The following is a 25198-nucleotide window of genomic DNA, read 5'->3' as shown; positions in this document are numbered from 1 at the left end:
TTGCTCTAGCTGAGTCACTTTTTAAATAATCTTTAGAAAGCACCCAGTGAAGTCATGGCCATTTAGGAGCAGAAGGAAATACAATTTCTCTTGAAATTTGCTATACCAATCACAAAACATATATATTCAAACTTTACTTGTCCAAGTGTTACATACAACTCTTCTATGTGCACTTTTCAGCCATGTGTTAAATACACTAGCAAAGGTGTTTACACTGCAGAAATACTGTGACACACAATACTTCAAGTATCACTTTACTGTGAAAATGATCTCACACATCAGGAGTTGAATTCCAAGGATGCTCTTCTGATCTTTTACTGGAAGGAGTAAAGCACATGCCAGACAAAACACACAGCACCATTTTGGGAAGTAGTACCTGGGCTCCCCAAAATGTCTTTCTATTTGCAGTGAGCGTCATTAAAACTTCCTTACCTATTCAGTAATATGAAAAAAACAAGTGTTGCCTGTTTCCAATGATATGATTTTATACCATGGCATAAATACACTTCAGTATCAAATGGATCATCCATCATCCCTGTACAGCCTACTGTTTAGCCCCTGGTGTGTAAGACCATCTATAATGTCAGAGCAGCACAGCCAATGACAGGAATGGAAACTGTGATATCTGTGATTTCTATCAGTACAAGCTTTTGACTCTCTTGCAAGAGTAAAGCATGCCCAACTGTGATACCAGACTAAGTAAGCCAATAGAATCAAGAGAAGTAAACAAGTAGAGGGGATAGAAGCAAGGAAGAAAGATGAAAGATTCAACCATCTTAGCAAGTATTGCTTGAACTCACTGAACACTAGCAGCTGTCTACCTATACAATAAGAATGGAAGTAGCCTACAGTTATGTTTCCCTGAAAACAATGGACTACTCAAATCCAAATCTGACCTCCTACTGTGAATTATTCCTAACTTCACCTGATTTGGCATCATAACTGCACTCCAATACAGTTCTCTCTCCTATCCCAAACCTAATTGATGCCTTCATAAATATATTTTATCCCACTGTGGAGGTGTTCATGTAAGCAGATCAGTGCCTTCTGAAGCTTTGTTCTTGGGTTTGCAACTTGTGATTTGTCTCAAGCAAGACAAACCACGAGGTTGGCTTGTGGGTGGCATGGCTAAGATCACAGCAGTGCAGCAACTGCAGGACTGTGAGAGGAGCACAGCAGCTGTGATCTCCTCTTTGAGAAGCCTCACACTTGTGAACTTGTGCCAAGGCATAGTTTGACTTAGTATTATATGTGAACCTGTCCCCCTCCCTTGATTTTTATTCTCCCCCACCCAATTTCATATTCTTGGGTCATAGTAAGCATCTGCCCAATTACCTGATGCTATGGCACATTGCATATTATATTTCTCCCTCTTTGCAATGCCATAGATTTTGATGCAGCCTCTGTAGCACAAGCATGGGAGACCGGCTGTCCTCCAGCTGTCGGATTTCAATACCCAGCAGCAGCAGCCAGCTTGGGAAGGGGTGATGGAAGTTGCGGGCTGGTGTGGAGGACTCCCTGGTCCTGAATAGGGTAACTGTGCCCCTGAAGGACCAGGTGCGCAGCCTGGGAGTCATTTTGGACTCACAGCTGTCCATGGAGGCACAGGTCAATTCTGTATCCAGGGCAGCTGTCTACCAACTTCACCTGGTACGCAGGCTGAGACCCTACCTGCCCACGGACTGTCTCGCCAGAGTGGTGCATGCTCTAGTTATCTCCCGCTTGGACTACTGCAATGCGCGCTACGTGGGGCTACCTTTGAAGGTGACTCGGAAACTACAACTAATCCAGAATGCGGCAGCTAGACTGGTGACGGGGGGCGGCTGCCGAGACTACATAACACCGGTCTTGAAAGACCTACATTGGCTCCCAGTACGTTTCCGAGCACAATTCTAAGTGCTGGTGTTGACCTTTAAAGCCTTAAACGGCCTCGGCCCAGTATACCTGAAGGAGCGTCTCCACCCCCATCGTTCTGCCCGGACGCTGAGGTCCAGCACCAAGGGCCTTCTGGCGGTTCCCTCATTGCGAGAAGCAAAGCTACAGGGAACCAGGCAGAGGGCCTTCTTGGTAGTGGCACCCGCCCTGTGGAACGCCCTCCCACCAGATGTCAAAGCGATAAACAACTACCTGATGTTCAGAAGACATCTTAAGGGGAAGGGAAGTTTTTAATGTGTGATATTTTAGTATATTTTTGGTTTCTATGGAAGCCGCCCAGAGTGGCTGGGGAAACCCAGCCAGATGGGCGGGGTACAAATAATATATTATTATTATTATTATTATTATTATTATTGTGCAGCAACTTCTGGAGGGCCACAGACTCCTGCTGCATGTAGTGACGGCAATCAGCACTACTGGTTCTGTGTCATGCTATGCCATCAAAAGACACTATAACTAACAGTAGTAGAAAGAGGAGGTGAGCCATGCATCTTATCTATCCAGATATTTCCAGACATAGCATAGGAAAGCTAGCAAGACTATGTTATGCATCCTTTTCTGGCAGTACACTACTGGGCAGGAACATTACTTGCAAAAATAAACATGCTGCCATTGGACTAAACACACTAACCAAAGTGGGAATGGATGTTTTGAATTATTGTTTCATGTACCCTTGTCTTTGTTTAACAGAGACTAAACAAATGGCCAGCTTTGAGAGTCCTGACTATCTGACTGACTGTATACACACACTGTGGAAGGATTAAGTGCACACACCAAAAGGAGGGTCCTTTGCCCTTGAATTGTAAGAATCACCAGTAGAAGATGTATTTTAACAAAACTGATGAACAGCTTATCCCACAATAAATGTTGAAGAATTCCAGATCCTATGTTGTTTTTAATCAGAGAGGCTAACAGCATCATGAGAGTTGCTTCAGTCAAGTCTATGTGATTAATATTAGATAAACATGAAGTAAGGAGCTTGAAAGGGATCACAGCTAGAGGCTGAGATTCCTGTGCAGAGTTATACAAGAATAAATCCCAGTTAGTAAGCCAGATTTAATAGCAACATAATTAATTTTGTTATTTAGTAACTAGAAGAAAAATCTTAACTCTAAAGACAGGATGATGAACACAGAGAGTAGTCTGACATATCTGTGCAAACTTTAAAAAATATATTCTTTTGCCTTAAGAGCTGGATTGGAACTCTCTTAAGTATTCTTGTCCATGGAGTTTTCTTGGCAGGGATACTGGAGTGGCTTGCCGGTTCCATTCTTAAGGAAATTAGCCCTGAGTGCTCACTGGAAGGACAGATCGTGAAGCTGAGGCTCCAATACTTTGGCCACCTCATGAGAAGAGAAGACTCCCTGGAAAAGACCCTGATGTTAGGAAAGATTGAGGGCACAAGGAGAAGGGGACGACAGAGGACGAGATGGGTGGACAGTGTTCTCGAAGCTACAAACATGAGTCTGACCAAACTGCGGGAGGCAGTGAAAGACAGGAGTGCCTGGCGTGCTCTGGTCCATGGGGTCACGAAGAGTCGGACACGACTAAACAACTAAACAACAACAACAAAATGATTAATGTTTGTTATTAGTAACATCATGTTTTTGTTATTAATGTAAGACGCAGTCCCATATTAGAAATATTTGAAACCAGATTCCCTAACAATGAGCCTTTAATTTGAGAATGCCTTAAAAAACCCCATGTCCATTAATACAACTATTTCTGAAGAACATTCCACACAGTATGCAAGTACACTTTTTACATTTCATTTGACATCTAGCATCACTTACTAGGGAGACCATTAAAACTGCATCAAGTAAACTTTTAGTATTTGCCATTATACTTTCTAAAATCACCACTATTACTATTCTTTAATTGGTGCCACATATCAGTCAGAAGATCTATTTGACTGAATCTTTATTTATCATGGAAAGCAAAAATTTCAAACACTCTACAGGTGGCATCTTTAACAGAAGAGACAACAGGAAGTACTAGGATTGCCATATTTTGAAGAGCAAAAAAAGAAGACACTGATGGCCATTCAAAGCAAATAAATGCAATTTGTCTCAAATTTTACCCCTGAAAAAGAGGATGTGTCCTGGAAAAAGAGAACACATGGCAACCCTAATTAGTACAAACTCAGCAAGATACATACTGATGGCCAGTAATAGATTCTCTACCTAATTTAAGGAAAAACATTAGTTGCATTGATGCAACTAATTTCGAAGGGCAGCTTAGGAAGGTCTATTTGGAACAAAGAAATAGCAGACAAAAACAGTTTGTATACACCAGCCACTTCTCATTCTCTTTACAGGTTTCCCAGAAAGGAAGAGTCATTGGTTACAATATGTATGTGTGTAACATGTACAACACAAAAATTTAATTGAGTTGTTCTCTTGTTCCGAGTTTCATTTGTAAACAGTGTTTGAAGTACTAGCTCTTGATAAATCAAACAGTGGTTACTTGATCAGCCCCATGGGAGATTGTATAAATCTGCACTTATTATCCAGGATTAATTAAATAGCTGCTGTGTGTTTATGAAGAAGCAAAGTTGATTTAAATATCACTAATGCTCTCCAGCTTAGAATAAAAAACACTGGAGACAAAGAGTAGAGCTTCTTGTTTTTATGGCTGAGATAAACAAAATCTGGGACCTATTGCCCTCATTTTAGATTGGGGGAAAATACAAAAAGTTTACAGTTGTAGACGATACAGTGGGTGAGAAGTACTCAGGTAGATATCTCAGAATAATAAAATAAGGCTTTGTCAATATGCTATTGGGAAATAAAATGGAATCTTTGTGGAAAGATTGATGAAATAAAGATGCAGAGTGAATTGGGAGCTTCAGGATGAGGATGAAAAACAGCTATAAAACTGAACTAATAATGAAACTTGGATGATGATGAAGGGATATATTTGGCACGAAGCTCAAATGCACAACAACAAAAATAATAAGAGACTGTGTGTCAGGAAGGAAAAACAGAACTAATTTCTTTTTCATTTAATATGTTTTAACTGCTTGTGGAAGTTATATGTGTTACCAAAGTTTACACACACTCTCTCTTATGTGTGAACACTCACTGATGTTAAGCCTCAGGGGACAACAGTTAGTTTTTTTATTTCACACAGTGTAAGGATGCCGAGTCTCTCAAGCCAGGTGACCCAGCAGTGAGGCTCTAGTATCTTCTTGCCTGCCTCACCAAGACAGTATGTCTGCTGAAAAGAGTGCAGGCTGACCTGTGTTGTTTAAAGGTGACACCTGGATAGCATTACAAGCCCTAGCAGTTGACTCAGCACCTTATCAGGAGACCCAGGCAACCAATGTATAAAACCTCAGCTTGATCTTTGAGTATCTTGGTTCCTAGTGAGAACAATGTGCCAGACTAAGCGCCTGCTCAGCACCCTTTCCTATATTCTGTCTTTCAACTTGGCCACCTGCCTTCTTTTTACTACTCTGCTTGCTCTGGCACATCTGCTTGTTAGCTGCTGTCTCTGTAACCTAACCTTTGCCAGTCTTGGCTGCTTGCCTTAGGCCTCCACCTAGCTGATGGCTGGTTCCTTTCTAACTTTGGCTTCTGACCCTGTTAACAGTCAGGGTGCAATTCCCCAGTGAATCCTGACACAGAACCCAATTTCAAGACCTTAAAAGTATCTGTTTAAGGGAAAGAAGTACAAATGGAGTTCTGGATTTATAAATAAGCAACAACTTTCGGCAAAGGTGCTTTCCTAAGCATTGTAAGTCTCATTGCAATTTATTTTACAATACACTGCTGATAACGGTATAGTAATGCAAAATGCAAAGCTAGGCATGCTACTCAAACCCTGTGGAAGGGTAAGCGGCTTAGAGTTGGAAAATGATGGTGGTGGGGAACCATATTACCCCTCTCCCCATATTTTACCCACTCTAAAAATCTCCTTTCTTGAAACAGTTTTTTTTTAAGGTGTTAAGGTCTCTTACATGCATTCACACGTAACTCACTGCTAGTCCCACAGAAACTACTTTGATGATGTCAAAAGACACAGAGTTAATTTATAATAGTTCTTTTCTCCCTTCCAATGCAGCATCTGACCATTATGGGCTTACATACAGAACCCCAAGCATTAGTAAACTCAGGCTGTTTTACAGTCATCAAGTTCTTAACAAGAATCAAGCCCAATGTGAAAAAGTGAATCTCATAGAAAGTCTAGCTGTATTTTAGGCACAAAGAGATAGTAGGAGCACAACCAAACCATGTGCCATGTGAGGAAGAGCTGCTACATATTGCCCCCACCCCAAAGGTAGAAATATTTAAAGTATTACTACATGTCACCCCAATCTCCATGAGCGGTGAGAGATTCCATGAGTTGCAGGCACACTTTCCAGAGTCTGTGTTCCCTTTTGGGAAAATAGGGCACAGCAGAGACGATGGTGTCTTTTTGATACAGTGGTGCCCTGCAAGACGAATGCCTCGCAAGACGAAAAACTCGCTAGACGAAAGGGTTTTGCGGTTTTTGAGCTGCTTCGCAAGACGAATTTCCCTATGGGCATGCTTCGCAAGACGAAAATGTCTTGCAAGTTTGTTTCCTTTTTCATAAAACCGTTAAAACCCAAGGTGCATTGCTTGAAGAGGTGCAGTTGTGACTTGACTTCGAGGAGCAACTCATAACATGCGGTGTGGTAGCCTTTTTTGAGGTTTTTGAAGACTTTGGTGATTTTTGAAGCTTTTCCAAAACTTCTTTTGCAGCCATTTGGTAAGTTAAACTTTTAAAACTTTTTGGGGGGCTTTTGGATTTTGGGTTGGGTGTTTGGAATTCAAGGACTTGGTTCTGGGTTTGAATTTCTGTGTGGTGGGTGGCTGGGTGCTTTTGAATTTTTTGGATGTGAAGCACTGATTCTTTTCTCTTTTTTTGAGTTTGCGAAGGTAGGAGCTGGGACCCAAGAAGACTGCTGCTGCAGAGGCCGGCGAGAGGAAGAAGGAGAAGGTGACGCTGGAAATGAAGAAGGAGATCATCCGGAAGCATGACGGTGGAATGCGTGTGACAGACCTCGCCAGGGAGTACGGGAGGAATCCATCGGCCATCGGGACCATCCTGAAGATGAGACAGAAGATCCTTGCGACTGATGCAGCCAAGGGAGTCACCAGGATCGTGAAGAACCGCCCAGCTGTTCTGGAGGAGGTTGAGAAGTTGCTGCTCATCTGGTTAGAAGAGAAGCAGCGTGCAGGGGACACAGTGACTGAGGCCATCATTTGTGAGAAGGCCAAGGCCTTGCACGCACACCTCGTCCGGGAACGGCCAGGAACCTCAGGCGAGCCAGAAGTCTTCAAGGCAAGCAGAGGTTGGTTTGACCGGTTCAAGGCAAGATCTGGAATCCACAGCGTGGTCAGGCATGGAGAGGCTGCCAGTTCTGATGTTTCTGCGGCTGAAGACTTTGCAGCGGAGTTCCTGGAGGCTGTGAAGATGGAGGGCTACGTTCCACAGCAGGTCTTCAACTGCGACGAGACCGGGCTGTTTTGGAAGAGGATGCCCAAAAGGACTTTCATCACACAGGAGGAGGCCAAGTTGCCTGGCCACAAGCCCATGAAGGACCGTCTGACCCTGCTCTTCTGTGCCAACGCAAGCGGCGACCTGAAGATCAAGCCCCTGCTGGTGTACCACTCGGAGAACCCACAGGCCTTCAAGAAACACAAGGTTGACAAGGAGCAGCTGAGTGTCATGTGGCGATCCAACAGTAAGGCTTGGGTCACACGTGTGCTGTTTGTGGACTGGGTCAATCTTGCTTTTGGCCCTGCTGTCAAACAGTACCTGCTGGACAACGACCTGCCACTGAAGGCTTTGCTTCTGATGGACAATGCTCCTGCTCATCCTAAAGGCCTTGAGTTGGACTTGTTGGAGGAGTTCAGCTTCATCAGCATCATGTTCCTGCCGCCTAACACCATGCCACTGCTCCAGCCAATGGATCAGCAGGTCATCGCCAATTTAAAAAAACTCTACACCAAGGAGCTTTTCAGGCGATGCTTCGAGGTGACTGATTGCACCACCATCACCCTGCGGGAATTCTGGAAGGACCACTTCGACATCGTCACCTGCTTGAAGATGATCACCACGGCCTGGAACGGGATCAGCCAGAGAAATTTGAATTGCGCTTGGCGCAGCCTGTGGCCGGACTGTGTGGCACCAAGTGACTCTGATGCACCAGAGTCAACAGTGGTGCAGGACATTGTTGCCTTGGGGAGGACCATGGGCCTGGAGGTCACAGGGGAGGACATCAGCGAGCTGGTGGAGGAGCACGACCACGAGCTGACCACCCAGGAGCTGGTCGAACTGCAGGCAGAGGCTGCGCAGGAGCAGGCCTCGCTGGAAGAGGAGGAAGCAACTGAGGAACGGCTGTCCTCCAAAGAACTGAGGGACATTTGCCTGAAGTGGAAGGATGTGCAGGCTTTTGCACAGTGGCACCACCCTGACAAGCACGTGGCACATGACCTTGTGAACACTTTTGATACGAGGGTCATGTCGCCTTTCAGGGAGGTGCTGAAAAGGCGGATGAAGCAGCAGACCATGGACAGGTTCTTCAGCAAGAAGCAAAGAGTGGAAGAGGAACCTTCTTCAAGTTGTCCCCCAGAGTCTTAGAAAATGTACTGTACACTTTGTTGATTTTTAAATGTTTTTCGGTCATGTTTAGAAACTTAATTTATTGTTCCTTCAATTTTTGAAATGCTCTTTACAGTATGTGTGACTTTAAAGAGCACTTAATAAACTCTTGTTGTACCAAATTTGGCTTTGTTTGGACTTTTTTTGACCATAGGAACACATTAATTGAATTTCAATGCATTCCTATGGGATTTCGTGCTTCGCAAGACGAAAAATTCGCTGGATGAAAAAACTCGCGGAACGAATTAATTTCGTCTTGCGAGGCACCACTGTATATGGTTTTATTTACACATATGTACAACCTGCATCTAGATTGAGGGAGTGCAGAACATTCACATCCTATGAGGGTCTGGCTTTCCCCATAAGGGCAGCATCAGATTCCAAGGACAGCAAAAAGCCATATTCTGTGTCTCTTTGTTCCAGCCTGTCATCCTCAGTTCAGTTGGAGTTCTGTCCCTCCTTCTCCTCCTCTCTGCTAACAGACTCCAAGGACCTCCCCCACAGCCTATGTCATTCAAAGCTGAAGCCCTAAACCTGGCCTCTCTGCCTGTGCCCATTAGCATGCAGCAAAAAAGGGCCCCCTCAAATATTCATAACAGTGTGAAGCACTGATTTACAGGCACTTAATTATTCATACAGATAACCCCAACTAACAACAGGCAGAACCAAGAGCAGGTAGTAAACTTCTACACTTTTTCTCCTTGTTATTCTCTATCAGTGACATTTGAAACACAGCAACACTTGAGAGTGGTGAGTAATCTCACAAACCAGGTGGTTTTCTGGATCAATGCTGACCTGATTCCCATAGTCAGATGGGTAGTAAAGTTAAATTTCCCAGGAGCTAAATATCTAATATCTAATCTAATGTCAGGTAATGACCACTGGAAGGAGTGCAGTGAGAAGAAATGCCATTGTGCATCTGCAGCAGCACAACCAGATGCCTTCATCTGCCCCAGCTGTGACAAAACATGTCTCTCCCATATTAGTTTCTACAGTCACAGCAAGCACTGTAACTCACTAACAATTTGACTTCTCCCCCCTCCATTATCTCCCAAGACAGATGGATGCCAACCAACCAAAGATGTCAGATAAAGAGAAACTAAAGTTCCTATAGCTAGACTTCATTAATACTTCAAGGTACCAGATGAGCCATAGAGAAGTGGAGGGCAATTGATAAGTACTAGAAGAGCCAGTGTGGAGTAATGATTAGGGTGTTGGACAATGACCTAGGAGAGTAGGGCTCAAATCCCCACTCAGGCATGAAGCTCACAGGGTGACCTTGGGGCAGTCACCATCTCTCAGCCTAACCTGCCTCACAGGGCTGATGAGAGGATGAAGTGGGGGGAGGGGGGAGAGAACCATGTATGCCACCTTGGGCTCCTTGGAAGATAAAGATGGTCTATAAATTTAATAAATAAAATAAATAAACAAAGTCCATTTAAACTTTTTTTTTTAACATTTAGAAAATCCTTAAAGAAGCAATATTCCAAGCAAAAAGAAGATAATTTATTTCAAGCCACGTTCCCCAGGACTTGTCACTGATAAGAAGAATGATAGAAAAGGAATGGCTTTTTGATAAATCAAGGAGGGCAAACCTCCTTAATAATAAATAATATTTTTAAATTAAAATTTGGATGTCTTCATATGCCCAAAGATCCACATTTTAATGCTACTGTATGATGGCAGGTGCTGAAGGACAGCAATTCTTCACCAAGAACTTGAAACCTCTTTTAAATCAGTTCTGTTGTTTGCTGATGCTTTTTTAAATCTTTGTAAACTATTTTAAGAAAAAATATCCCAAGCTAAATAAATAAAGGTATTTCAAATCAATGTACAGAAATCCTACAAGAGGAGCATTATTTTTGGCAGACATAGCAGCCGGAAATTGAGTTGTGATAGTAAGGGAGACAATATGAATTGCAGGTTGTATATTACTCACCTTTTTCTAGTGACTGCACCTGAGACTGCAATTCTATCTATGCACAATTATTTGGGAGCAAGCACCATTTAACTCAATGGGGCTTACTTCCAAGTAGACATGCATGACATTATGCTATACAAAAATGATTTCCAGCCTGCGTTATGGGAAACCCCAGGGTTTCTCAATTAGAATATCAATAATGATGGGGAGTTTCTCTGAAGGACAGTTTGCCCACAGCTACTGCAATGTGCAAGCACCACAGAAGACATTGGGCGTGTTTTAGGATATACCTGAAAAAAATGAATATAATTTATGTGGTGGACAAACTAATGATGAAAATGTTTCCACCAAGACAGAAATATTGATGGCCATTGGAAGAAATTGGAAGAAATCACTAAAGACTGAGGAGCTTTAGAAATTCTGCCTACTGTGATCTAGGGGCAAATATTCATTGTGGAGTAAGTAGAAATCTGAAAATAATGAGCAGGAAAATGTAAGAGAGCACAAAGCTTTTAGACAGTTGTTTCATCCCCCTTCCCATAAATATACATGAAGGGACACCAAGCCTAATTTTTGAAGCAACCTCAGTGTGTGTGCTACAGAGGTAGACACACACACAAAAAGACTACATTTGCTGCCTTGAAGAATAATGCACAGGTATGTGAAGTGGTGGTTTTACAGGCTCAGTGGGTATTGAGGAATAATTTGAAATGGCAGTTGTGTACTGGAAAGAGCAGGACGTTCTCATCTCCCTTTGGGGACAAAGAAGGTATTGCACAAGCAAAGAGAGGGAAATGCTTGAAGGCATTAAGGGCATGCATATCAATGAAAGATTCCTCCAGGCACTCCATCTGGTAGGTGCCACATCCACTCAGGATCTAGTACCTCTGTCTAGAACTGGATCAATCTTACAATGGCCATGGGAGGGGCAACCAGTGAAGCAGCTGCTGACTTCCTGCTAAGTTCCTACTGCAGAATCCTAAGCATTTCCATTCTAGCACCATTCTAGTGAGAAAAACTAGCACCATAATAGCTTCATGCTTTTGCTGATGTGAAATAGGACAGAGTACATGAACCTTCTTCCCTCTTGAAGCAAATCATCCCTCAAGCAACCTCTTCACTCATATTTGACATGGGTGGCACTGTGGTCTAAACCACAGAGCCTAGGGCTTGCCGATCGGAAGGTCAGCAGTTCAAATCCCTGTGACGGGGTGAGCTCTTGTTGTTCGGTCCCAGCTCCTGCCCACCTAGCAGTTAGAAACCATGTCAAAGTGCAAGTAGATAAATAGGTACCGCTCCAGCGGGAAGGTAAATGGCGGCTTAGTCATGCTGGCCACATGACCTGGAAGCTGTATGCCGGCTCCCTTGGCCAATAAAGCAAGATGAGCACTGCAACCCCAGAGTTGTTTGCGCCTGGACCTAAGGTCAGGGGTCCCTTTACCTTTACATGAACTTTCTTCCCTCTTGAAGCAAATCATCCCTCAAGCAACCTCTTCACTCATATTTTCCAGGAAGAAAAATATACTGTTGATAAAATTTTGTACACTGTAACAAGAGTAGCACATACATGGTTGATAGAAGAAATTGTCAAAAGGCTTTTAAATCCTGCATATTAAGCAGTATATAAATGCCTGAAGTAATTAAATGTGCCTAAATTCCACAGATCCTGAAGTTATTCATTACTGAGTTTCTATTTTTTAGCTTTGGAACCTGGGGGGTGGGCAGCTTACCCATGATTACAGTTTTACCCATGATTACAATGGCAGCAGGATTTGGACTTACAGCAACTAAAGACGTCAGGCTCTTACTAGCTCAGTTCAGTGCCTGGAGGATGTTGAAACAGTATTAGACAAATTCATGGATGTCTATATTAACTTCTGTATCAGAGGTAGTACATCTCTGAATACCAGTTGCTGGGGACCACAAACAAGAGAGTGTTATTGTCCTGCTTTTGGCCTTTTCATTGGTATCTGGCTGGCATGTTGGACTACACAGGCCTTTGATTTGATCTAGCAGAACTCTTCCTATGTTTGGTATTGGAAAGTTAGCCACTAACCAATGCCAACACACACAAAAGCCATGTGAATACAATTTAAGTTGCAGAACACAGAGAAAAACCACAACACTCTGACATAACTATGAAGCTGACCATTCAAAAAGTGACAATATGACTCTTCCCATTTTTCTTACCTTTAATCTCTATGGCCATGGAAGAGTTCTTAGTATTGTGATGAGAAAAAAAAGAACACTTGTTTCCAGCCCAGTGAAGCTTAAAAATTCTCTCTCTTACAACACAGTCCTGTACCTGTCTACTCAGAAATAATAATCTCCACTGAATACAATGGGAATTATTCCCAGGTATATTTATAGGATTGCATCTGGGAATAATCCCTGTTGAACTCAATAGGACTTGCTTCTGAATAGACAAATGTTAACAAATGTTCCTTATTTGTTTTCAGCAATGACTTACTTTCTACGTGCTAATCTAGTTTTCCTCCTTTAAACACTCAAAGATAAATTATCATGGTTTCTATTCCATCCTCTAGCCGTGCAGTACAAGACCTACATATAAGCTACCTCTGTCCTTGTTTCTGTACATTCCAGTTTTTTCCTTCAAGAAGTTATCCTTTCTTGAATTCTCTCACTTCGTCATCGTCTCTTTTACCAACCATTTCTCAACTACAAAAGCACTTCATCAATAAATAACTTGTATAGAAAGGCTGCAAAATACTCTTCAGAGATTTTCAGGAAACGATGGGAAAGACATTGGGGAGGGGAATATTGTAGTTACATGAGGTTTTTTGTTGTTGTTGTTTAAAGACAATGGAGTGAGTCAGACTAAAGGGTCCATCAAGTCCCTTGCAACTCAAATTACATTCACAACCCTACGTACTTTTTCACGCTAGGAGTAAGTCACAGTGAAATAAATAAAACTTACTTCTGACTCAAGACATGTAGAGTTAGGGTTGCAAGGCTCAAACCTTTTCTTACTCTCTCCTGAGCCATGTCCCCACCTCCCCCAACATTATAATCTGACCCATTCTCTTTTTCTGATTTCCTTACTCTTAAAGTCTACTATTACTAGTTTCAATTATTCATCGCTTTATACCAAAGAAAAATGAAGACTCTAAGCAATTTAGAACATGGAAAAAAATACAAAACAGTTAAAGCAGTTAAAAGCCAGGTAACAACAATGAGTAAACAAAACCAAAAACACAGTAAACAAGATTTCTTGAAGTGCTCCTTCAGCCACAGGGGTGCCAGCTGCGCACACACAATTGATCACATGATGCAGTGCACACGCACCATTTGAATGGCAATGCTCATCAACTTTGGAGGGGCCCCAATGCCCTCAAATATTTTATTGGGGGGGGGCAGGGTGGGAGAAGGGACCTCGGCGTACCCAACTGCAATTCAATGTATTCCTGTTGTGTTACTTACAATATCTTCCTGATATTGTAAGTGAGCCGGAAGTGGTCTGTGACTGTAATAATAAAATTCAATTCAAACCCCACCCCACCCTATGCTTCTAGCGGCAGAATCAGCACTTTCCACCACAGTTGCAACAGTTAACTTTCCCCCTTGGCACCTCTATCTTCTTCCTCGCCTTTCATAATGTCCATTTTTCTCTTGCCCTTCGCCATCCCTGATTCACCCATGCACCCCTTCCCCCTCCTCCTCCTTCACAGGCGCCCTTCAGCTTCTTCCTCCCGCCCGAGGCTTGGGAGCATCCCCGCCCGGGCTTTTCACGGGCTGCTCTCGCGACGCCCCTCTTCTCCCAGCGCCCTGTATCCACGGCACAGGCCGGCCAGCCTCTGAAAGCCAACTTCCAAGTTCAGCCGTGCGGTTGCCTCAGCGCAGCAGAGCATCTCTCGGAACTGCTGCAGCCCAACTTGAAATACGGCAAGGCTCCCCCGCCAGCGACTGGCACTATCCATCTGCCTGGCTCGAACGGGTCCTTTTTACCTGGCATCACAGCTGCTTCACAGACTTCGGTGAGCCCAGGCGACCCGACGCCGCCTCATAAAATTGCGGGCAGAGTTTGGGCTTCGCCTATATCCAGACCCCCATCCTCCGCCCGGAAGCGTTTCCAGAAAGCTCTCCCCTCTCCCCAAAAGGACCAGGACATCGGAGGAGACAGATCTTAAACGAAGGCGCAGCAGCCTGAGGGCAGCATCTTTGGCTGGCGGCGAAACGCAACAGAAGGGCGCGGAGTTTCTTCCTCGGAATGGATGCCCGCCAAAATTACCTCACATCTTCTCTCCACCCAAACCCCGAAGCGGAGCGTTATGATGCTCCATCTCCCACTGGTGACGCCGGGCGACGTGGGCTGCGCCCCTGCCAATGCACCAAGTTCCCTCAGGCGCCCCCGGCTCCTTCCCGTCCGGAGGAAACGCCTCGTACCTGACGAGAGAACTTATTGCGACGAGGGGGCTCCCGCTCCGCTCACTTTTCTCCCGAGAGAGAGGCGAAGGGAGGGAGAGACGAGCCGGAGGAGAAGGGCATCCCCAAAGCCCGCATTGGCGAAAGCTCCCTTCTGAGGGAGTCCAGCGCCCCCCTCCTCCCTCTCCCTTCGCCGGCACAGCGGCGGAGACTGCAGCAGGCGAAGCAGCCCGCCGCTCAGCCCCGCGTCCCCTCAGCCCCGCCACGCCTGCCGCCGTCCAGCCGCCGCAGAGCAGGTGTTCCGCTTCCCAGCGCAACCCTCCCCGAAGGAGCTCGGCGCGGCCGGGAATGCCGCGTTCCCAAGGCTCGTCTCGCCCTCGAGGAAGCCCGCTCGGAGCACTAGTTTTGCTGCAGAGGCTGGCGCGCCGAAATTACCTTCCACTTTGGTGAGAGTCAGCACGGGGCTGTTGCAGGCGCTGAGAGGGGCGACCCTGGCCGAGTGTTTCTTCATGATGAGCCCTTCCGCCAGTAAGAGCCCGTCAGCCGAGCGCCTACATCCTGACGCCGGCTGGAGCTGAGCGCTCGGCTCCCCGGCCCGCTATCAGCCCGCCTCGGCGGCAGCCTGCCTGCCTGCCTGCCTCTCTCGCCCGGCCTCGCGTACCTTCTGCTGCTACTGCAGCAGCTTCTCGCCGCCTCCTCGCCCGCACGCTCTCCTTTACTTGCAGCAAACAAAACGTCACCAGCCCAGCCATCCCCTCCGCCCACCCTCCCTCCACCGGCGGCGGGGCTGGAGCGTCGGGCTCTTCCACACGCTCAGGGAAAGGCTGTCCCCGTTAACAGCCGCAGTTTTGCCTTGGCTGGGTATTCCCGCAAGTGGCCAGAAAGACCGACGAGTTCCTTCCAGGCCCAACAGAAAAGGACGAGTCCTCAGAGGCAGCTGCGAGGCTTAGAGTTTGTCTCGCCTGTTAACTCGTGAAGCTCGTTGTTCAGTTAATCTCTGCAGTAGGTTAGCCTTTGCTATCAGGCTGATCCAGAAACTGTAAGGTTCGTCTGAGAAGCTGAGTTCCACGAGGGCAGGGATACTTTGCAATCCATTAGAATGCCTCGATGTAACACTATCCAAGGTACATAGTTGGTGTTCTTCCAATTCACGTATGTATGGTAGGCGCAGTCATCGCTGAGATATTTGGTAGCTGCTTAAGTGTGTGGCCTTATCTCTGAATGCAATAAAAATGGAACCTTTTACTGTATTTGCAGAACCAGTTTCTAAGTGGACCACTCTCATTCCAAAATGAAATCATCTTTAAGCAATTCAATATGTTCATAAAGGCAGTTTTTCTGTAACTAGCTGTTTAATTAACACTTTAGTGGAGCCAACACGCTTACTGTACTTAGATCCAACTCTGAAGCAATTATGCTTGCAAAAAAAGGTTTCCCATAAATACTGCTTCTTCCATGTATTTACAAGCACACAGTACTACTCGCGCCTTGTTTTCATGCACACCTGTTGCAAGATGGGCATATGATCCCCATTGTGAGATTTCCCCACAGCTTCAGTGTGCCTCTATGTATACAGTACTAGCATCATGTGAGAAGAATGAACTGTGTGGGATCCCTGACTCCACATGATCAACAGCCCACTGGGAGGAAAAAAAGATTTCTTAGCAGAAATCTGAAATTTATTTGAAATTGTATATCTTTTCTTATTGGGAATTTTTATTTTTGCAATCCAGTCTTTTTAAATATATATAATTACAAAATAGAAAGCAGAAACTACAGCATTGCTCTGTTCTTCAAACCTAACAGTTTCAATGATACCATAGGAATTTTTTGTTTTTGTGGGGTGGGGGGATCCGTATTGTTGTTTTTACATAAAATCCAACAACAGTTTTTTCCACTGGGCTCCAATTAACAAGGCGCCTGCTGGTTGCATTCCTCTGTGCTGCTGTTCCTACTTCAGACACTTGTCTGTCCCCCTTGTGGTTGGAGTTTCCAAATAGCAGCTGAAAAACTAAAGTAAACAAATGCAAGAAAATGAAGTAAAGCCATAGCCAGCCAGCATGTCAGAAAGGTTGTGGCCAGCAAATGAAATGCTGGTATGTGAGGAGCTCAGTCCTTTATATTTGCAGCAACTAAATTTTAAATCCAATGTGTTCACACTATAGAGCAAGAATAGTGGCATAGATCCATTTACAGATATTCATGAAGTATGTAAGGTTCAAAATCCTTTCCTGGAGATCTTTCAGGGAGGACTATTTTTCCTACTGGTACTGCAAAGATCAAGATTTCCTAACACATAATACCTGGTACTGAGGTAGCAGCAGCAGCAGCATGCTTAAACTATTCTTCTTATTTAATCACCTTCCACATATATGTCTCAATACAATGTACAAAGGAACAAGGGCACTCTATGGAATGTGAGCACCAGCATCCAAGCCACCTGTTGCCACCTATTCTACTAGTACTTTAGACCATATTATAAGGAGTGGGTGTCTAATATCAGCAACTTATTTATCACCATTGCCAATTTTTATCTGTACTTCATAATTCTTGACACATCAGATTAATTTTTTTGAAGTTAGTTGTAATGATAGGACTAGTCACTGATCACAGGGCAGAGATGTGTATGGTGAGATAAATGTACGCTGTGCAGAATTTCTGGATCCCTCCTTTGCAAAACCAGCCCCATTCCCTGTGCTAGCCAGTAAGCCTCCTTAGTGGCTCTGCTTGTCTTCCATTGCTTTACAGGGAGCTGCTTGGGGTCTTGGGAGTGTGCAGCACATAACCCACTTCCCCATCTTTGAAGAACAAGATGCACTGAAGTAATTAACAATGATCTTAAACTAAGTTAAATCACTTTAATGGGACTGTGGCTCAGGCTGTTCGCCAATGTAGACATAACAGTAAGAAACTGCTTGCAAAAATAGTAAACTACTCAGGAAGTAGTCACCATTTTCTAAATAAGATCATCATACATAAAATATTGATATCACACACTTCTCCATTGTCTTCTGAGACAGTTGGTTGCCAACATATTTGATAATTATCTTATGGTCATAATCTTTCTTTCTTTTAAAAATGAGTGTACTTTTTATTTAACTCCTCTTCTGATTGTGAAACCACTATATTATGATTTCAAATATTCATTCAGCTAACTAGTGCTGTCCCTGTGTTGTATATTAATTTATAAAAGGAAGGAGACAAAGGAAGGGTTAGCACACAAACTTTACACTACAAAAGGTCTTATATTTTACCAGTGGCATCTCCAGTTAAAAGGATCAGGCATGTTGATTTGCGTTCTTGACACTGGTCTTATTTTAAAAATGACTGGACATAAGAAAGTAAAGAGATTTTTCTCCAAGTCCTGTCCATACATATCCTTATTCTTCCCAAATAATGTTGTAGTACCACAGTGATTCGTGATTTCTGCAGTCTCACAACCTCTCTAACTCTAGCAGTCACTTCAATTTTACTTTTTGATTATGGCAAGTACTGAATCATTAGTTCTTCAGAATTGCATTATATACCAGGATATATTGCATGCAAGCATCACTGTCATCAAGGAAGGGTATGCTGCATTATTTAAGTGAAAAAATACTGAGGTGGGTGGGTGGATGGATAGACAAAAAGACAGACAGATGATAGGAATAATCATTCATTTTTTGGGAAAGGATAATGAAATTGTATTATTTTCTGTATCAAAGTATGCAATGGAGAAAGCATGTGCCAGTCAATAAGTGAAGCGCAGCTACTATTCAACATCAATACAGCAATTCTTCTACAGTATATTATAACGCAAGTCCTGACAAAAGGGATCCTGAGAAAGCTTTTAACAACTCACATTGAATGAACACAGTGCTATCATTTTTTAAAAATAACAACAACCTTAAGATCTTTTCATATTCCAACTATCATATTTGTTACACAAACATTCTTCTGTATACAAGACTAACATTCAGTGTGATAGATACACAGTTGAAATATTAGCCAGCCACACACAGGACCATTCCAAGACATTTTGTCTCAGGTGAAGGACAAGAGGACACTCCCTCCTAATTCAGAAGCTGCCCAGACTGGCAATTGAATCTAATGCCAACACTGATTATGGGATGGGATAGCATCCCTCAGCCCACCTGATGCAGCTTGCTAAGCTAGGAGGCCATGTGGCAACAGAATGGAATTACCAGGGGCTCAGGAGACATAAGCAGGGGCTATTCCTAAGCATCTACCACCTGAGGTGGCTGCCTCACTCTGCCTAATCATAGGGCCTGCCCTGGCCACACAAGATGGTCTGATCAGTAACAAACGGTTCACATTTTGCCTGTAATACTATAAAGCTGGCATCGTCAGTCACTGATTGGTTGTATATCCTTGTTCCCGGAGTAAGCTGTATACATGGGAGGAGAAGGAAACAATATTCCAGATGTATAGGAAAATGTGTTTCACACTTGGGAACATAATGGTGGTTTTAGACATGCAGAAGTTGCAGCAGAATGCAAAGACCAAATCGACCACCAGGCTCCAACAGCTAGCCCACTTCCCTGGCCATCTCTAAGTTTATATTTTCTCTCCATCCTGCTACTAGGAGTCCTGTCTTCTTCAAGCATCCACCTCCCACTCCTTCTCCAACCCATTGCTCCATTTAATGCCACCTTCCTGTGCTTCTCCTCAATCTCCTTTCTCTTTATACACTGGAATATAAAAATACTTTTGAACTATCAAAATCTTGTCTGAAAACCTGCTTTATATACCAGAATGATGGCATAAAAACTGTGGGAAAATATGAATCACACAGACAGCATGATTGTTGCTTTGCCTGCTTGGTGCATGACTCAGTAAGAAGCATTGTAACGTATTAACAGCTGCCTTAGTGCTGCTTGAATGCTGGCAGAGAAGCTTAACAACACAGAGTTTTAAAATACTAACTTAAAGATTTATGCATGACCTCCTTAAAAACTTGCATCAGCAAAGCAGTCAACATAATGCATGTATTGTTTAAGGACCAGACTCAGTTGTGCTCAGTGAATTATCATGTTAGACATCAGCAGAATCAGGCATTCTAGATTCAACAATAATAAACCTGAATACTGCATTCATCTGAAATTTCAGCTTAGCTTTTTTTCCAGCATGGAAGCTGCCCTTAGGTGCTAAGCATATGGTAAATTACACTGTTCCCAGCATTGACAGAATGGATGAGGTTTCCATACCATTAGCCAAATATTCAAAAGCACTGGAGATGGGTTATAATATCCATAAAATGAAGGCAGGATATACAGGCAATAAGTCCTGCAACATTTACAATACTTCATAGTACAACGTTTTGCTGTCAAAACCTGGGTTTTCACTAAATACTAAAGAGCTAGTAGCTTCTTACCATCAGACTCAACTGAAATTAATTATTACTTAGATAAGTCTAATTTTTATTTTTATTATATATTATATATTTATTTTTATTATATATATTGTGGTGTTTTATGTTGAACTTGTTCTGTGAACCACCCTGAGACCTCTGGAGTTTAGGGCGGTATATAAATTTAATTAAATAATAATAATAAATGGACAATAGTTTTTGCTAAGCCATCTGTGACCAGGAAGTTGCTTTGTGGATTCAAATACATATTTTGGATACATAAAACTAGCAAGAGCTAGGAAGCAATCCACACCAGTTTAGTATTCATTCCATATTTTTGTCAGTTCTACAACTATATGTCATGTGCAAATGCAACTCACAACATAGGAAGCTGCTTTGGCCCATCTTGCTGTATATTGTCCACACTGAGTGGCAGCAGCTCTCCAGGGTTCCAGATGGGGGACATTGCCAACTCTACCTGGAGAAGCTGGGGACCTTCTGCAAAGCAGATGCCCTACGGCCTTTCCTCATGAGCTGCTTTGGAAGCCAACTGTTATTTGTGGTTGCCCACAAAGGACTCTGGCCCAGCAGGTCTCAGTATAGTAAGAAAAGTGAATGAATCTTGTACTGCTTTGTCATTTTATTATAAATTTGCATAAGATACTATAAATTTGCATAAGATATTGTTATCTATTAATGTCTTATGCAAATAGTTCTGGGAAATTGTTCTGACTACACATAAAAAGCTGTATAGCAATCTTTATTTTTTAAAAACCAGGTATAGCTTGAACTTTTAATACTGGTATTGATAACTGAAATGGGCTGCAGACAGAACTGCGTATCATACAACATATGTATAACCCCACTTTTTTAAACTGCATTGAGCCTGAGGAAAGCATTCCATGTCACTCAGAAGCTCACATACCACATTATGAACTGTCATCCTGATGAAGGTCTTATTTTACTATCCTTGAACTTTCTTGTTCTTCAACATGTGATCTTAAAAGTTCTACTTTAGCTAGGTATTTACTACTTAATACACCTTTTTTCAGAATTAAAGTTAGATGAGTTAAATGCAGCAGAACAGGACTGCTGCTCTAAATTTTGGTATTTTGCACAGGTTTAGAGTTTGAAATTCCCATATGAAACGATCTCTGTTCTTCTCCTCAGATTATTTGGTTGATTTATCTCTGAGAAAATCTTACTCATTTGCATGCAGAGGATTGGAAAAAAGGTCTAAATAGTTGTTGCTTTAAAAATTTAGCCTGTTGACATTTTCAGCTTGGTGTACAGAACCTCAGTCAGAATGTAGTCCACCAGGGATCTCTGTCTTGCTCTCAGGACTCTGCCTGAGCCATGTCCCTTCTACAGGCCACACCTCTCACTGGACCCGGGACTACATGATAACACCTACGCTTTTTCAGCTGTGCTGGCCATCAGTTCATTTCCAGGCTCAGTTCCAATGCTAGTTTTTACCTTTAAAGCCCTTCACTGCTTGGGACATAGAACCTCAAAGACCACTTGCTTCTGCACAGGGGCATCATGCGGGCAGGTGCTAGGAGGCTGTGGCCCCTGGCACAATTTTTTGTGGGCGTGTGAACCAGGCACCCCCACATAGGGGTCCCCAGCACAGCATAGTGCTCCTTTCCACCCGCCAAGGGCTGCGTTGGCCCACTTGGCTCACTGCTGTGTTGCCCTGCTTTGCTCCAGTGGGGGTGGGGTCGCTCTGCCAGCATTGGCAGCGAGGGTTGGGATGCTGCCTCCCCCACCAGGTACACACGCACACCCCGGGCACCAACAACTGATGCTACGCTGCTGCCTATGTGTCTACCTATAACACCAAGGCCCTTCTTTGGGTGCTCCCATTATGACAGCTATCTACAGGGGAAAGGGCCCACTCAGGGGTGGCACCCTGAGTGTGGAGCCCTTTCCCTGAGGAGGTTCACCTTAATGTAAATTGGATGACCTTTTTATTTTCCCAGCCTTTAAAATCCTCTCTATGCTGCTTAGTTGTTTTTTTTAATTCCACTTACTCTTTTCATGCTTCTCTTTTATATTTAAATGTTTTCATGTTTTCGTTTCATTAGCTTTATCCTAATTTCATACCCTCCAACTTTCTCTGATGAAAATAGGGACATCCTATTCAATAATAATAATAATAATAATAATGGCAATAATTTTATTATTTATACCCCACCCACCTGACTGGGTTGCCCCAGCCACTGTGGGTGGCTTCCACCATATATAAAAACATAATAAAACTTTAACCTTTTTTTAAAAAAAAACTTCCCTATACAGGGCTACCTTCAGGTGTCTTCTAAAGGCTATATACTTATCTCCTTGGCTTGGAGATCACATAATTCCATAACCTCCAACATTTCTCTGATGAAAATAGAGACGTCCTAAGGAAACATTCCAGGATCAAATTAGAAACCGAGAGAGCTTCTGTAAATTCGGAACTGTCCCTGGAATATAGATATACATGGAGGGTCTGTAATTTAACTTACTGAGTAAGCCATTCTGGGAACTTTTTGGAGGGTGGGCTATAAAATAAATAAATAAAACAAACCAGGTATATAGGTGTCCCCAAACAAAACACAACGACCTGAAGAACTAAGTACTGTACTCCTGTTGCAAAGGTTGCTAAGATTCAGTGTAACAGCCCATACTTTCTCTACAATTTAAAGCCTTGACAAATCAAGGATGGACACATCATATTAAAAACAACCATGAAAGCATTTTCAGGTATGTTCTCATTTTCCCTCTGCTGAATGGCAAGCATTAGTACTGTGCTTTCATTATTTTTTACCTTGGACCTCTAGCCTTTAGGGAAACCCTACAGTGCAAATCCAGAACACCTCTTTTATTTTGGAGACAGTTTCTGCTATATTATTTGTAAGAGCAGCTGCTGAGAAATGAAATTTATGCAGAGAAGCTTTAGTGAAAGTGTTTTATTGCATTATGGCTAAGTTTAATATTGAATTCTGAAGACTGGCCTAATTAGAAAAGAACAAGACGTCATTTTTAATTTCCAACTGCTCATTCCACAGAAGCCACAGTGGGAGACCGGAATTAATATATTTTTTACTACCGAAATGCAGTCAGACTGCAGAACATAGCCTATTTCAGGACTGTGCTGGTTGTTACAGTTTAGTTTTCAAATAAGATTTTTGTCCAATGCATGACAAACTGAAAATCTATTTTAGAGACAGCCAGGTACCTTTAAGGACATGTTGTATTATAATCATGTACACATACCTTCCCAACTGGATGTCAAGGTAGTTATAAAATCTGTGTGCATACATTCCCAAACTGTGATTTTGTTTGATCAATGAATTTGTATACATCATAGAACTCCAAATTAGCTTTAATTGTACAACCTGAATTCGCTGGTAATTGATTCCCACCTGGGAAGGCTACTCATGATGAGTAGATTCAAGAGATGACTGCAGGCTGCTACATGCAGCAAATCCTTTATCAGCTATTAGATAAATCTTTTATGGTACACTGATCCAATGTTCCTTGCAATGTCGATTCAGACATTACACTGAATATTGTGGGGAAATAGGTACTTCTTTAATCAGAGACTTACTTTTCCTGTAACAAAACAACTCCACCCAGAATGTGAAGGAAAGTATACTAGCATAAGACATTTGATTTCATGACTATACCTTCAATTAACTTCCTGTTATACATTAATTTGACTGCAAAACGCAAGCAAGTTATTCCAGAAAAATGACTTATCAGCAATTCTTAACTTTTTTTTGCAACATCATTGCTTTAACTACCAAACAAATGGAAAAAAAAAAGAGAAAGCTATCTACAGATTAGCAAGTGTAAAAGCACTAAACATGAGGGCATATCATTGGATGAAGGGCAGTATAGAAATTTAATAAATAAAAACATATTAAAATGTTCAGGTGATAACTCTAAAATTATAGCACATGATCAGTGTTATATATTACATATATTCATCCCTTAATCCATGCTCCCTCTGCAACTACTTTCCTAGTATTGAAGACCTTCAGAGAAGTTCATTAGAAATCTCACTGATCGTCTTAAAATGAACTTCAGAGTAATTAAAGGATCCATTATTTGACTAGTGGCCTAATTATAAAGTCCCATTGACTAACTACAGTGTACATTTATAAAAGTCTTTCTAAAGAGAAGTTAACAAAGCTGCTGCCTATATATACTGTTTGCAACACCTGAATCACCTGCAAGTGCTAATCTCATAATAATCATTGCATCAGTTAATGGGAGGCTTGCAGCATGTAGCTTAGACCTTAAGGGCTGCTGGTACTCTAATTCTACTTATTATTGGAGGCTGCAGAACGAGCTCTTTAACACTTGACAACCTACCCAGCTTTGAAATTGCATTAGTGCAGCAGAACGCCTAGGGTTCAGGCAACTTGGGATGCAGCAATTGCCATGGGGCATCTTGCCAGATACAAGGTCTTGCACAAGTTAAATGTGGGCACAGAGGATAAATCAGTCAGGAATAATGCAGAACACAATCTTATTCATTTCAACAGGATCAGCACTGCCCCCCCTTTATGCTATGTTGAAATGCAATGCTCTTTAACCTCGTTAAGGCTTAGGTACATTAAAACCAATTAACTCAGAGTGTACCAAGCCTGGTCAGGTTAAGAAACAGAAAGCAGTAGTGCACTGCTGGTGGGAGTGCCACAACTGACCCAGTGCATCCATGCAACCTCACCACCACTCTGCTATTGGTAGAAAGCCTGTACTCAATTGTGCACTAGATAAGTAGATGTATGCTCCTCCTGTGCATATGATGGAAGCTGAACTAAGGAGCAAATATGTGTATGCTTGATTCCCATGATCCTTTCATCCTCAAGGGACTGAATCTACATGCATATAGATGTATGCAAATATGTGCCATGTCATACATTTTGTGTGGTTGGGGGCATGGTGCATACATGCCTACTGCTCTGCCACTTATGTATACAGGA

At 42.9% G+C, this 25198-nt stretch overlaps 1 protein-coding gene across 4 annotated transcripts in view; it reads right to left on the bottom strand.

The window, feature by feature from the left end:
• Positions 1-25198, bottom strand: part of SLC35F3 (solute carrier family 35 member F3) — a 96870-nt gene that overhangs the window by 22930 nt on the left and 48742 nt on the right. Inside the window, exon 1 of one of the 4 annotated variants that reach the window (XM_080997748.1) lies at positions 15308-15591. The exons of 2 other annotated variants lie outside the window; for them this stretch is intronic. In XM_080997748.1, the coding sequence (XP_080853874.1) occupies positions 15308-15383 (76 nt within the window). In that variant the 5' untranslated portion in view covers positions 15384-15591. Of the gene's footprint in view, positions 1-14455; positions 14983-15307; positions 15592-25198 lie in introns of those variants that run through there. One more of the 4 variants, XM_080997749.1, reaches the window with a different exon arrangement.

This window comes from Podarcis pityusensis (genome assembly GCF_964106645.2).
Source record: "Podarcis pityusensis genome assembly, chromosome: 3".
NCBI lineage: Eukaryota > Metazoa > Chordata > Lepidosauria > Squamata > Lacertidae > Podarcis > Podarcis pityusensis.
The sequence above is the reverse complement of the archived record's forward strand: the minus strand, read 5'-3'. Positions and strand labels throughout refer to the sequence as shown.